This window comes from Anolis carolinensis, chromosome 6 (genome assembly GCF_035594765.1).
Source record: "Anolis carolinensis isolate JA03-04 chromosome 6, rAnoCar3.1.pri, whole genome shotgun sequence".
Lineage (NCBI taxonomy): Eukaryota > Metazoa > Chordata > Lepidosauria > Squamata > Dactyloidae > Anolis > Anolis carolinensis.
Genome location: NC_085846.1, coordinates 99,494,455 through 99,508,992, shown reverse-complemented (window position 1 = coordinate 99,508,992; position 14,538 = coordinate 99,494,455). Strand labels below are relative to the sequence as shown.

The 14,538-nt window shown below is 39.6% G+C and overlaps 1 protein-coding gene across 1 annotated transcript in view; it reads left to right on the top strand.

Annotated features, from left to right (window-relative positions):
- The first annotated feature begins 1,080 nt into the window (after positions 1-1,080).
- Positions 1,081-14,538, top strand: part of arhgap21 (Rho GTPase activating protein 21) — a 126,261-nt gene continuing 112,803 nt past the window's right edge. Inside the window, exon 1 of the mRNA XM_008112405.3 lies at positions 1,081-2,071. Within this exon, the coding sequence (XP_008110612.1) occupies positions 2,009-2,071 (63 nt within the window). The 5' untranslated portion in view covers positions 1,081-2,008. The remainder of the gene's footprint in view (positions 2,072-14,538) is intronic.

The following is a 14,538-nucleotide window of genomic DNA, read 5'->3' as shown; positions in this document are numbered from 1 at the left end:
CTCCTTATCAGCTTTTCCTTCAATTTTGTCAAGGAACTTTCCATGCAATGTTTTGTTGTGCCAGCTGTCAGCTCTAGTTTGTAGTGCGGTTTTCTTGTACTGTTTTTTTGTCTGCTGTGCTTTGAGGAGTTTCTGATTTTTCACTTCAATCAAAGCAGGTTCTTCACTTTGCTTTACATATTCTGCCAGGGCATGTTCTTCTTCTTTGACTGCTTGTTTTACTTGTAAGAGTTATTATTATTATTATTATTATTATTATTATTATTATTATTATTATATTTTTATTATATATATATATATATATATATATATATATATATATATAAAATATTATTATAAATGTGGATTCAGAAACTAGGTGAAAGGAAGGCAGTGTGGGTGGGGCAGTTCAAGGGATGTCGGACTGATCGATCTGCCCATTTTATAATAGCCCCATTCTCGAGGTGTTGCCAATGCTATATTGCACTTTGTCCATTTCAACTGTGAAATTACCTTCCCCATTTCGGCCCATTTCAGCACATGTTGCACGTTGCCTGGGTTCTATGAATTAGTCTCCAGTGTTAATATTGTATGTTTTATGTTGATTTTAACGACTGTTTTTACTGTAATTGATGTTTTTATTGGATAACTGTTTTATTGCTGTGTTTTGGTATTTGATTGTTTTATCAGGCAAGGCCCCATGTAAGCCGCCCCGAGTCCCTTCGGGGAGATGGGGCGGGGTATATAAAAAAAGTTGTTATTATTATTATTATTATTATATGTCAAAGTGCATTCATTCCACAATGCTGATAGATACAGTAGATGCATTCTGCCAAAAAGGGGGGAATTACCCTTTGGAGCCAGGAGAGGGTGTGTTTTCCTGTTGCTCCTCTCCTTCCAATTCCAGGCTTAACTTTTTCCCCTTCTTCTTATACTTTTTCCTGTGCGTGACGAGGAGGAGGAGGAGGGAGTTGTAGTGGAGAAAGGACTTCCCTTCTCCTGCCTGGGTTTGTAAGGGAAGAGAAAGAGGAGGAGGAAGAGGACGAGGAGCCAATGCCATTAGCCTAACGAGGGGCGGGAGGCGGCAAAGGCAACAGCAGGAGGCGCGGAGGAGGAGGAGGCAACAACGAGAGCAGCAGCTTCTCCTCCTTCCTTTTCTCTCCCTCTTGGAGCCATTGACACATCCCTCTTGTTCCTCCCTTTCTCCGGAGCGATGAAAGGGGACGAACCCGAGCCTGGCTGGGGACAAACTCCGGCGGGGTCCTTCCTCCCTTCCCGCCCTTCTTGAAAAAAGTCAGAGAAGACCCTTTTCTCTCTCTCTATCCATTGTGGTTGGGATCCCTGCGCTGCTTGAAAAGAAGAAGGATATATACACACAGAGAGAGATATTTTGGATGTTTCTTGGAGGCATTTATTTCCCCTGCTTTTTTATGGAAGACTCGTTCCCCCTTCGGACACAACTTAGTGGAAGTAATCCCTCCAAGAAGAGAAAAGCAACGCAAAGAAAATAAGATCTCCATTGTGGCGCTTTGGCTGGGATCCGTGTGTACACACACACACAGGCATTGGGTGCTTGTTTATTTCCCCCCTGAAGAGACGTCTCTAATCTCTACGTATTTTTTTCAACTTGGGTATCTATCTAATATCTATATTTTTCAACTTGAATGGTTTTTTTTTTTGTCTTCTGAGGCTTTGAATCTCTTCTTGTTGGAAAGGAAACCCTTTCAGAGCCACTTTCTATACAATTTCCAACTTGGATCCTTGTTTTTGCCTCGGGAAGAAGCTTGGTTTTCAGGGTTGTTGGGTTCTTCGACAGATAATAATTTCCCAACTTGGATGTTTTGAGGGGCTTTCTGTTGCCGGAGCGATACCTTTGGGAGCCTTGTTCCCGCTATTTTTCCTGTTTTGGGGGGCTTTCTGTCGTTGGAGGGATACTTTTGGGAGCCTTATCCCCCCTATTTTTCCTCCCTCAAATGTGGACCCCGTCGGAGTGGCAACTCGCCCTTTGTAGCCATCGGGGAAGGAAGTAATGGCGACCCGTTGGGCAGAAGGGGGAGATGGAAGAGAAGCCCTCGCCAGGAGCTTTAGCCAGGTAAGGAGGGGGAAAGAAGGAGGGGAAAAGCTCCTTAAGAAGCCAAGGTGTCCCTTGAACCCGGCCTGGAGCGGGGAAAGTGCCTTTTGTGAGGCGAAAAGAGGCCCGAAAAGGAAGGGCTTGGAATGGCGCTAATGGCCGCCCCATCCCTGTTGCCTCTTCTCCTCTCTTTGGCTTTCCAGCCATTGGAAACGTTGCGTTTGTTGAGTCGGTTGATTTAACAGCCTTTGAAAGCCACCACAAAGGTGGGGTGGTGCAGGGTTGTGTGGAAGGGGAAAGGGCACAACAATGTTGGATGGACGGAGTCGAAGAAGTAGTAGAAGAAGAGGAAAGTTTGCTCATAGGATTCCTCCCTTCCTGGAGTGAGATCCCTTTCCCACTTCTATGCTGGATGCAGAAAAGGAGCTACACAACTCCTCCTCAGGCTCAAGCGTCCATGAGGAACGTTGAAATAAATTGTTTTGCTTCTCCACAAGACCCAAACGACGCTTTATAACCCTCCCCACAAAATCTGCCTTTCTTTCTCTTCTCCCCACTTACTTCCCTTTGTCCCATGGATCTATTAGGGAGAAGGAATCAGGAGGGCGGTGCTGCCTTTCCTATGAGGATTTGTGTTAAAGACACTGCTCTGTTTCCCCCTCCCTGGTGTGTCTAGGCCAGGCATGGGCAAACTTTGGCCCTCCCAGGTGTTTTGGACTTCAACTCCCACAATTCCCCCTCCCTTGTGTGTCTAGGCCAGGCATGGGCAAACCTTGGCCCTCCCAGGTGTTTTGGACTTCAACTCCCACAATTCCCCCTCCCTTGTGTGTCTAGGCCAGGCCTGGGCAAACTTCGGCCCTCCCAGTTGTTTTGGACTTCAACTCCCACAATTCTCTTTCCCTTGTGTGTCTAGGCCAGGCATGGGCAAACTTCAGCCCTCCCAGGTGTTTTGGACTTCAACTCCCACAATTCTCTTTCCCTTGTGTGTCTAGGCCAGGCATGGGCAAACCTTGGCCCTCCCAGGTGTTTTGGACTTCAACTCCCACAATTCCCCCTCCCTTGTGTGTCTAGGCCAGGCCTGGGCAAACTTCGGCCCTCCCAGTTGTTTTGGACTTCAACTCCCACAATTCTCTTTCCCTTGTGTGTCTAGGCCAGGCATGGGCAAACTTCAGCCCTCCCAGGTGTTTTGGACTTCAGCTCCCACAATTCCCCCTCCCTTGTGTGTCTAGACTAGGCATGAGCAAACTTCGGCCTTCCAGGTGTTTTGGACTTCAACTCCCACAATTCCTAACAGCCGGTAGGCTGTTAGGAATTGTGGGAGTAGAAGTCCAAAACACCTGGAAGGCCGAAGTTTGCCCATGCCTGGTCTAGACACATATTATTTATTTACTATATTTATATACCACCTTTCTCACCCCTGTGGAGGGACTCAAGGTGGTTTACAACATCTTAATGGCAAAAATTCAGTGCCAACATACATATAATAGGGGAAAAAATCATAATAACTAAATGCTAAGACATAACTGTAAATTAAAATGGCTAAAAACCATTAAACATATGTGTAAACAACATTTAAACACTAAGACAAAGCATTAAGCATTAATATAAATATTAAAACCACATGATCCAAAAATCGTACACCGTGGCCATTCCGATTGTCACAGCACATATTTCTTAATTAAGTATTCTTTATGTATATTTCCCCCTCTTTACAAGCCAGTTCCAGCAGATTCCAGTGCTCAGGCCTGCAGGGCTTTTGTATATACAGTAGAGTCTCACTTATCCAAGCTAAATGGGCCGGCAGAAGCTTGGATAAGCGAATATCTTGGATAATAAGGAGGGATTAAGGAAAAGCCTATTAAACATCAAATTAGGTTATGATTTTACAAATCAAGCACCAAAACATCATGTTAGACAACAAATTTGACAGTAAAGGTAGTTCAGTACACAGTAATGTTATGTTGTAATTACTGTATTTATGAATTTAGCACCAAAATATCATGATATATTGAAAACATTGACTACAAAAATGGCTTGGATTATCCAGAGGCTTGGATAAGCGGGGCTTGGATTAGTGAGACTCTACTGTACATTGAAACCTCCTTTTCTTTCTGTTTTTCTCTCTCCCACCCGCCTACAGTTGTTTCTACGAAGGTCCTAGAATTCTAGGAAGAGACCACAAAGGCCATCCAGTCCATCTCCCTGCCATACATGAAAGCACAACCAAAACACTCTTACATCTCTAGTTGTTTCAAACACTGCACATTCAGGCTGCACAGGTCTTTTGTTTTTCTTTCCCACTCACTCACAGTTGTTTCTGGGAAGAATCCCTAGGAAGAGACCCCAAGGGCCATCCAGACCAAATCCCAGCCATGCAGGAGAATATAATGTGACATCTCCAGTTTGAGAAACTTCTGTGTGTTTTACTGCACATTTAGGTTGCTCAGATCGGTAGGGCTTTTCTATACTCCAGTTTCTTTGTTTTTTCTCTCCCACTCACCCACAGTTGAGTCTAGGAAATTCCTAGAACAGGCATGGGCAAACCTGGGCCCTCCAGGTACTTTGGAGTTCAACTCCCACAATCCCCCCTAAAAGCCACAATGCCTCAGGCAGGAAGCAGCTAGGCTTTGAAGCTGCAAGGCTATTAAATGCTAATCAAGGTGGTCAACTGCAACATTCACACTTGCCTCAAACAGAGAAGAGTTCTTTCTCCCACCCTGGGCATTTCACAGATATATAAACCCCACTTGCCAAGTTTCCAATACACCTCACAACCTCTGAGCATGCCTGCCATAGAAACATCAGGAGAAAATGCTTCTGGAACATGGCCATACAGCACAGAAAACTCTTATAAACCCAGCTTGTTAGGGATTGTGGGAGTTGAAGTCCAAAACACCTGGAGGGCCCAAGTTTGCCTGTACCAGTCCTAGAACTATAGATTTGAAAGAGATCACATCCAGGCTGCTCAGATCTGTAGGGCTTTTGTATACTGAAGCCATCCTATTTTTTCTCATTTTTATCTCCCACCCAGTTGCTTATGGGAAGTTCCTGTGTATGTATACATATCCCTAGTTTAGGAAAGTTGTGTGTGTTTTAATGCTTTACGGCAGCACCTACCGTTCAGACTAATAGGTTGTCCTTAGAAAGGCCCCTGTTTCAACCTTTTATCCCAGGCTCCATATTAATAGTACTAATAGCCTTAAATCTCAGTCAGTTCTGTGTGTTTACTCGGCATTACATATCAAAAGTAACTGACTCCTGGTAGTCGAAATTTTTTATGAGGATTTCCCATGGACTGAAGGCATACTGGTGTACTGTGCTTGTGTTTATGCTGAGCATATGGTATGGGAAAGTTTTTTTTGTTTTCTGCACGTAAGCCTGTGACGTAGTTGTGTTATGTTCTCTCTTATATACTCTGTACATATTTTCTTCATTTATAGACAAAGGCATTGTAGTTCAATTATGGTGAATGTCCCTTTTGTGAAACAGAATTTAATACTTAAAAAAATTGCGTTGGTTTAAGAGGGCATCCTTTAATCTACTGTCCTGTCCTTGGGTTACCCTGGTGCTTTGATATAACAGTGCCACGTGGTATTATGGTGTTGAAAGATCAGTCCTGTATTAAGAGTGCATTCTGAGATCCCAGCATAACTGGGTTAGTCCTAGTAAAGAACTGTGGTTATGCCTTCGTAACCTATATGCACTTTTCAGAAAGACTATTAAGGAGAGAGTACTAAGTCACAGGGAACTTTGCTATATGGAAGGATATTATTGTTGAAAGCTAATGAAGATAAGCAAAGACTGACAGCTATTTGGAAATAGTTTCGAAATGTGTGGAAGAAGTGTGCAGGTGCTGTTCACATAATCTGCCTATCATAAGCTTGGTAAACCATAATGAATCCTTTGCAGATGAGGCAAACAAATAAGGGAGATGATATCATGACATTGAACTAGCTCTTACTCATGAAGCACCATGCAAAATTTCAAATCTGTAGAAATACTTTAATCCCCCCCCCCCCCATTTTGCTTGATGTGAAGCTTCCATACCTAATTCTTTATAACTGCATACTATACATTGTTTTATTTTGTTTTGGGTATTTTATTTTCTGGCCAAAATTGAGCACTACATCCTCCTTCCTGCATGTATAGCTGTCGAGTTCAGTTCTTCAGTGTGAGCATCGATATGGTGGACATGCTTTTATTTGGAAGATATATCAGTTATTAAAATAATGTAGCTTCTTTTAGCAGTATCTGGATTTAAGAAACGCAAATTCAGCACTTTTATAATAAATAGTAATAATACATCTTTATTTGTACCCCGCCACCCTCTCCCCAGGGGGACTCGGGGCTGCTCACAGAAGCACCATGGTGCCACATACAATACACAATATATAAGTACACAAATATAAAATTTATTTATTTATTTATTTATTTATTTGACTTGTATACTGCTACTCCCAGTTTGGCTCAGAGCGGTTTACAGAAATAGATTAAAACAATACACTTAGCTTTAAAAATAACAATAAAAACAATAAAAACAACAATAAAAACAGACATATAACATAAGTATAAAAGCAATAATGTATGTAAAACCCCAGCAAAAATATAAGAATTATAAAATTTTCTAAAATGCAGTAAAGCCTGCAAGTAAGTTAATAATCAGTAATAACAAATTGCAGAGTGGCACACTTGGGTCATGGCCTGGGCAGAATTACACATGCTCAAAGGCCTGTCAGAAGAGCCATGTTTTTAAACTCATCTGAAAGGCTTGAAGGGTGGGGGCAAGTCTAATTTCTTTAGGTAGGGAATTCCAGAGCTGGGGAGCCACTACTGAGAAGACCCTCTCTCTTGTCCCCACCAACCGTATTTGAACCGGTAGTGGGACTGAGAGAAGCGCCTCTCCAGCAGATCTCAACGCTTGTGATGTAGCCTCGAAGATAGGTTGAACCCGAAGCTTCTAAGCCAGTGTAGTTTCAACTGTAGAACTGATGGTAATGTGTACTTGGCATACACAAAAACAGATATGTGGAGACTTCCTTTTAAGTTTTTATAGTGAAGGCTTTTTGCATTTCTTATTTTTTTTGTTGGGATATTTATGTCAATAATGACCAATAAAAAAAGATCCCAGGTGTCCTACAGGTAAGCTATGTAAAAGTTAAAATCAGTAACCATATAACATAAGGAAACACTCTTTCCCACTCTAACAAATTGTAAAAAAAAAAAACTCAACTGATCAAGCTACTTTACAGTTAGCCACTTTAAAAAAATCAGTATTTCAAGAGTAATATTTAAAACCTCTGGGAGATTAGAAGTGTCTTCATTGTTCTCAAAAGATGGCAGATGTTGGGAACAGGTGAGTCTATGATGAATTTTGGTCCTGCATTCTTGCTGTATTTTCTAAACTTCATGTCCAAGGTAGACCAATTTATTATGTATTAGCAGGCCCCTTCAGCCTGCGGCCCTCCAGGTATTTGTGCCTCCACCTCCCAAAAGCCCTAGCCAGCTTATTCAATGGTCAGGAATTCTGGAGCTGAAGTCCAGAACACCTGGAAGGCCACAAGAAGTGTGCATTATAGAAACCCAATGTGCAAGTTAATTAATCTTAGCATTGCTATACTCTGGAGAAGGTGTTCACTATCAAAAGGGTGTGCCATGCATTTATTGAATGACATTTTTATTGGAAAGTATAAAAAGTTCATTTTTCCTTCATAAATTCTTCTATGAAATTCTTGATGATGCACTTCAGATGGCGCACTTCCTGGTGACCAAGCACCACAGCCTTGTTTATTCCTCTTGGGCCTCCCTTCCTCCCTCTCTCTCTGTGATTTGGTATTTATATGTGAACCATTGTAAGTACATTTGTTGCTTAACTCTAGGACATATCCACACTGCACATTTAAATTAGTTTGATATCTTTCCTGCAGAATTCTTGGATTTGTTGTTTGGTGAGGTAGTTATCATTCAGTGTTAGAAAGTTCTGGAGATACTCTCTAGCAGACAGTTTTAAGCCACGTGACAAACTACAAATCCCAGAATTCTATAGGACAGACACACAGCAGCTGAAGTAGTGCCAAAGTGTTATAACTATGCAATATATGGATACGCCTTAAACTAGAAATTATCTTCTAATCCTGGTTTCAACGGCTGACTGTTTACCTGTGTTCCTGTTGTATATTTGAAACAGCATAAGGAGTATGTTTGAAACAGCATGAGCGCGAAGATCCTATCACTCTAAGAAAATATTTTTGATTGTCAAACCATAGTTTGGCAGTTAGGTGGCATGTAATATGAATTGGCCAACTGTTACATCTTAATGTTCTTTGTCAGATATGAGAATGTGGTTTGGGAAACTGATGTGCTTACATTTGAGCATATGCTTTTTGAAGTGCAATGCTGTCCATCAGCTTATATGGTATTTTCCATGTTCCTACCTGTGAAGGGAATGTGAGATGCTGTAGATATTTAAAATATTGGATCTACTATTAATCTGTTTTATTCCATAGCAATAAGGGAAGTGGGGAAAGAAATGCATGCAAAACTGTAATCCATTTGCAGCCAATTTTTCTGGGAAAAATAACCATTGAGGTTCTGAAAGATTTAAAGTGAAATTAGAATATTAATCTCTTGTCACCTCCATATGTTTCTGTTTAACTACTGATCAGTGGAAAACTCAAAGAGAATTGTTTGTAATGACACAAGTACTTTCTGTAGAAAGTAGAAAATGTCTTTGCAATTATTCACTGAATTTACATGTATATTTGTGTATATATCAAATATGAGATTATACCCAAAGCAAGTACTGTAATTTCAGATTAATCCTGGATAAATTTAATGTGTTCTTTGCTTTTATTTGTATATTGCAGCTTTATCAAAGTGCGGAAATTCTGCAATACACTGTGGGGAAAACTAAAAAAGCTTCATTTATGAATTTAATTCTCCATTTTGTTTTGGCTTCATTGCCAATTCCTGAAATTTTTATGTTTTGAGCTTTCTTTGAACTCAGTTTCATGGTCGTTACTGCTGGCAAACAGTTTCATGGTCGTTACTGCTGGCAAAACATGGCATGAGATAGGAATTTGTTTGTTCGCTGTGTGGTTTCAAGTTGTTTTCAACTTTTGGCGACCCTAAGGTGACCCCATCACAGGGTTTTCCTGGCAGGGTTTGTTCAGAAGGAGGTTGCCATTGCTTTCCTCTCAGTTGGGAGAGTGTGACTTGCCCTGTGTCACTGTTGGTTTCTGTGGCAGAATCTGGATTTGAACCTTGATGTCTTCATCATGTCTTCTTGGGGTATAAATAATTTTTATTTGAAAAATGGAAACTGGTTCTTCCAATTTCAAAACATATATATGCTTCAACTTCTAATACACAACTAGGTAATTCTGAAATAGTTCCTGTACATATTTCAGCAGGCCATCTTCCACTTTCATGCTGCTTCTCTCTTCTGTTGATTATACCATATGCATTTTGTTGTTGTGTGTCTTTAGGTTGTTTCCAACCTTAAAGAAACCCAAATAACATACGAGATAAAATTCTAACAGTCACTTCTGCATTTGAACCAACATAATTGAGCTAAAGATCATTGAATAGATTGTATTCATCAGTATTTCTTGGTATGGACGTATTTACGGATTGCCGTTGGATCTTTTGCTTTCTTGATGACTGCAAATGACTTCACTTATGGTGATGGTGTTATAATGCACTGACCCTTTTACTGTGGCATCATTAGAATTGGTCTTTGCCTTAAGAATATATGATGCCATTATTAAACAGATGTCTTCAGTTATGGACCTGTTGGTTTGTTGTTTGCATGTTTGTTCAAAAGTAAGCCTTGCTGGCTTTAGTGGGAATATTTTTCATAAGCAAACATGTAGAGTTAAAGTTTTTTAATACAGTAGAGTCTCACTTATCCAAGCTAAACGGGCCAGCAGAAGCTTGGATAAGCGAATATCTTGGATAATAAGGAGGGATTAAGGAAAAGCCTATTAAACATCAAATTAGGTTATGATTTTACAAATTAAGCACCAAAACTTCATGTTACACAACAAATTTGACAGAAAAAGTCGTTCAATATGCAGTAATGTTATGTTGTAATTACTGTATTTACGAATTTAGCACCAAAATATCACGATATATTGAAAACATTGACTATAAAATGTCTTGGATTATCCAGAGGCTTGGATAAGCGAGGCTTGGATTAGTGAGACTCTACTGTACTGTGCTAGAGGATTTCATGGAATTAATATTCTGTAAAAGCTATTTGAAAACCTATGAAAGCCAAGCATTTTTTAATTGCTTGCATATTCAGTGAAGTAAACAAATTAGTGCTTTGGCTGAAGAATGGGATGCACAAGAATAGGAACTCAGGAACCACAATTTGTAGTTATTACCTGAAATGTATTCAGATGCGTTGGTAACTAGGCATTGCATTGTGTCTGTAATACATGATATTCTGCCAGAATTTCTGGATTTGGAGCTTTCTGACAAGTTGTCCTTTTTGTGATACACAAATAGCTTTTTCCTCCTTGGTGGGACTTAAGCATTCAGTTGAATTTTAACTGAAGGGAGTCTTGTTTCTTTTTTGTCAATCTTTTTCTGCTTTTATATTTTGCATTTGTGTTTTTAATATGAATTTCTTGGCTGTCATTTCTGAGGAAGAAAGTCTGGCTATCAGTGTAATAAATAACTTGGAAGTGAGTTCAGCAAGAGTTTAAAAGTAGAAGCAAAATCTTTCAGATATTTCCTTGAGGTTAAAAGCAGAGAGTGAAAGCATCTGAGTTTCTAACATATTACCCTGAGCACGTCCCATCTTGTCTGATTTTGGAAGCTAAAGTAGGTTGGGCAATATTAGTACTTGTTGCACGACCACCAAAAATATCCAGGTGAGGACAGAAACCTGACTGAAACCCGAAGGACCTCTCCCAGTGAAAGCTTTTAGTTTTCAACCAGGTGGACTGATACCTTGACTTGGTTTAAAGCAATTTCATATGTCCACGTGGAAAGGAAAGACAGTTTCCACGTGTAACATTGAAGTATGGTGTACTTTGGACAGGTGAATAATAACTTATTCAGTCTTTTCATCGTCCTAATGGGACACAATTACTTTTGTGCTTTAGCTCACAAAGTTCCCAGATCAACATGGCCATGCTTTTACAAGTATTCTGAGAGTTTAGTTGAAAAAGTAGCATCTCCAGGTCCTGGCTGTTTGTGACACTGAATGTAGTAATGCATTGGCTGAAAAAAAAAAGCTTTTACTTCTGATTTAATTTTTGTGTGTCTGTTGGCTAAATTGAAAATGCATGGTTTTGTTTGTGAGCAGTTCACAATTATAGGGAGTTGTGTTCAAGGCCAATCACAGTGAGTGTCAGAAAAGTCCCCAAGTTACAAGCATCCGACTTGAAAATGATTCAGAGTTGAGAATGGGAGTGAGATAACAGGAAGTGAGAGAAATCTTCCCCTAGGAAGGGAAATTCACTCCTGGAAGAATTACCTTGGGAAAAAGGTGTCTCCACCGAAGCTTGCTTCAAAATCTGATTATCACAGGGACAGAAAGTGAGGTCAAATCTTCTGAACAGGGACACAGACAGCAAAACAGATACCACAGGGGTATTTGCCCTTTTCTATGCTATCCAAAGCTTATCTATATACAGTAGAGTCTCACTTATCCAAGCCTCGCTTATCCAAGCTTCTGGATTATCCAAGCCATTTTTGTAGTCAATGTTTTCAATATATCATGATATTTTGGTGCTAAATTCGTAAATACAGTAATTACAACATAACATTACTGCGTATTGAACTACTTTTTCTGTCAAATTTGTTGTATAACATGATGTTTTGGTGCTTAATTTGTAAAATCATAACCTAATTTGATGTTTAATAGGCTTTTCCTTAATCCCTCCTTATTATCCAAGATATTCGCTTATCCAAGCTTCTGCCGGCCCGTTTAGCTTGGATAAGTGAGGCTCTACTGTATATCTAAATATCTATCTATATTTCTACACACACACACACACACACACACACACACACACATAGTGATAGCTCATCAGTTTCTTTACCCTTATATATATGTGTGTGTGTGTGGGGGGGGGGGGGGGGCTGGAGTGCAACTTAGAACAGTGCAACTTTTTAAAAGATATTTTATTGGATTTTATATTCATAACAGTAGTACTTCCCTTTCTTGAACATTTGCCTTCCAAATCATCCTATATTTTTCCTTCCCTTAAGGACAAACCTACAGAACTTATCTTGTTTTGTAACATGGGGATCGCCTGTACCTGGCTGTGAAAGGGTTTTACAAAATCTAACTGGAACTGAAGCAGCACCTTTGCAAGGGGTCAAGGATCATTGAGCTTCCTATGCACTCCCTTCCCTTGTGTCTTCCTGTTGGCTCCCCTCAGATTGGATGCTAATCTAGTAAATGGAATTGGTGTGTCAGTTCAGGTCAGCCTGCTGTGCAGGGAACCATTTGTGGATATTTTGTGCACTGATGAGGATTTTCCTGTGAGAATGGAGAACAACTCTTGCCAGCTATACAGTTTGCTTGCATCTGAACAGTACTGTATGTTATTTGCAAGTACAGTAGAGTCTCACTTATCCAACATAAACGGGCCGACAGAACGTTGGATAAGCTAATATGTTGGATAATAAGGAGGGATTAAGGAAAAGCCTATTAAACATCAAATTAGGTTATGATTTTACAAATTAAGCACCAAAACATCATGTTATACAACAAATTTGACAGAAAAAGTAGTTCAATACGCAATAATGCTATGTAGTAATTACTGTATTTACGAATTTTGCACCAAAATATCACGATGTATTGAAAACATTGACTACAAAAATGCATTGGATAATCCAGAATGTTGGATAAGTGAGACTCTACTGTAGTTACTAAAAAGAGAGCTAGAGGGAGACTACACACAGAGACAACAATTTGTAAGATTATAGCTGATAAGAGAGATCCTCTCTTCCCAGTCTGTGATAACGCAAAAGTTGGAGTAAGAGTTGCAAAATTTCATCAAAATATTGTGATAGAAGTGATAGCTCAACAGTTTCTTTACTCTTTTTCTAATGTTAAATAACTTTTATTTAAAAAGAGACCATAATAATACAAAAGTAGTAGTAAATCAATATATAAATAAATCATCTGTAAAACTTCAGTTTATGGATTTTTTACTTCTTAGCTTTTTCCTGCTCAGAAATGGGAAAAACCGGTACAACTGGTTACACAACCAGAAAGCAAAGTTTGTATTCTTTCTCCCCAAAACTTTGTTTTTGGTATATTGATAACGGTATGTCATATTTTAATTGTCCAGTGTTCCAAAATTTAAGATTTATTTGGGATTCTCCTTGCTTATAAGGATATTATGCTGATCTCTGAAGGTGAACTTTGTAAGTTCTGATGTTGCTCTCCCATTACTGTGCAGTAATGTTTTTACTTAGTGTCATGTTTAAATTTATTGTTTTTTTCTAATTTGGAATTTTTATTGTAATGAGTATGTTATTGTCATTTTATACTTTTGATATTAAGTGAAGTAGTTGTGACATTGAATGTTTGTCGCCTTGAGTTCCTCTGGGGAAAGAGGGCGGTCTAGAAATAAAGTTTTTAAAAAATTATTATTATTATTATTATTATTTAAAATAGTTGTTAAAGTTAGTTCTTGCAGAGATTATTGTCTCTGGTTCTCCAGATGTTGCTGAACTAAAACTCCTATAATCTACCCCAGGTCATTGATTTTGCTGGATACAGTTGACGAGAATTGCAGGTTGACATCTGGAGAGCCATATGTTCCCTTCTCCCTATCTCAGGAACTTATGCTGTGGGAACTAATCTGACAGGCCATTTCAAGTATTAGATTGTCAGAAGAGTCAGAGCTGAGAATGGTACTTCAAGTAGATGTCTCTGTCCTCTCTGCTCAGAGTTATGCAGGGACTCGTTTTGGGACTTGCTTTGTGTATCCACTGGTGTAGTTGCTGATTTACAGCTAAATACACAATTCAGTTATGCTGCAGTTTCAGCCTGTCTGATTCTGTTGATTTCACTTCGGGTTATACTATGCTTAAATGAAAGTATTCTAATTAAAATGGTTTGTTAAGAGCACTATTTTTTTCTGAATACTACTAAAAAGCAGTTGACCAAAAAGATGTAAACGTATCCACTATGTCAACTATTCTTTGATATTATACAGAAAAGGGCAGTCATGTCCCAGCTCATTTTTTAAAGAAGCATTGAACAAGTACTTCTGACATCATTGGGCTTTCATATGAAGAAGTCCGTATTAATAAGGGTATTACTTCTTAGTCTAGCTCAGACATAGGCAAACTTCGGCCCTCCAGGTGCAATTCCTAACTGCTTATCAACAAATGGGTAGCCAGGACTGGGATGGGCAGAGTTATGAGCTCGGAGGCGGGGCGCCTGCCAGGAGATGGGGGGCGGGGCTAAAGGAGTTCTAACAAGCACCTCAGGGTAGGTATACAGAGGCTCAGCC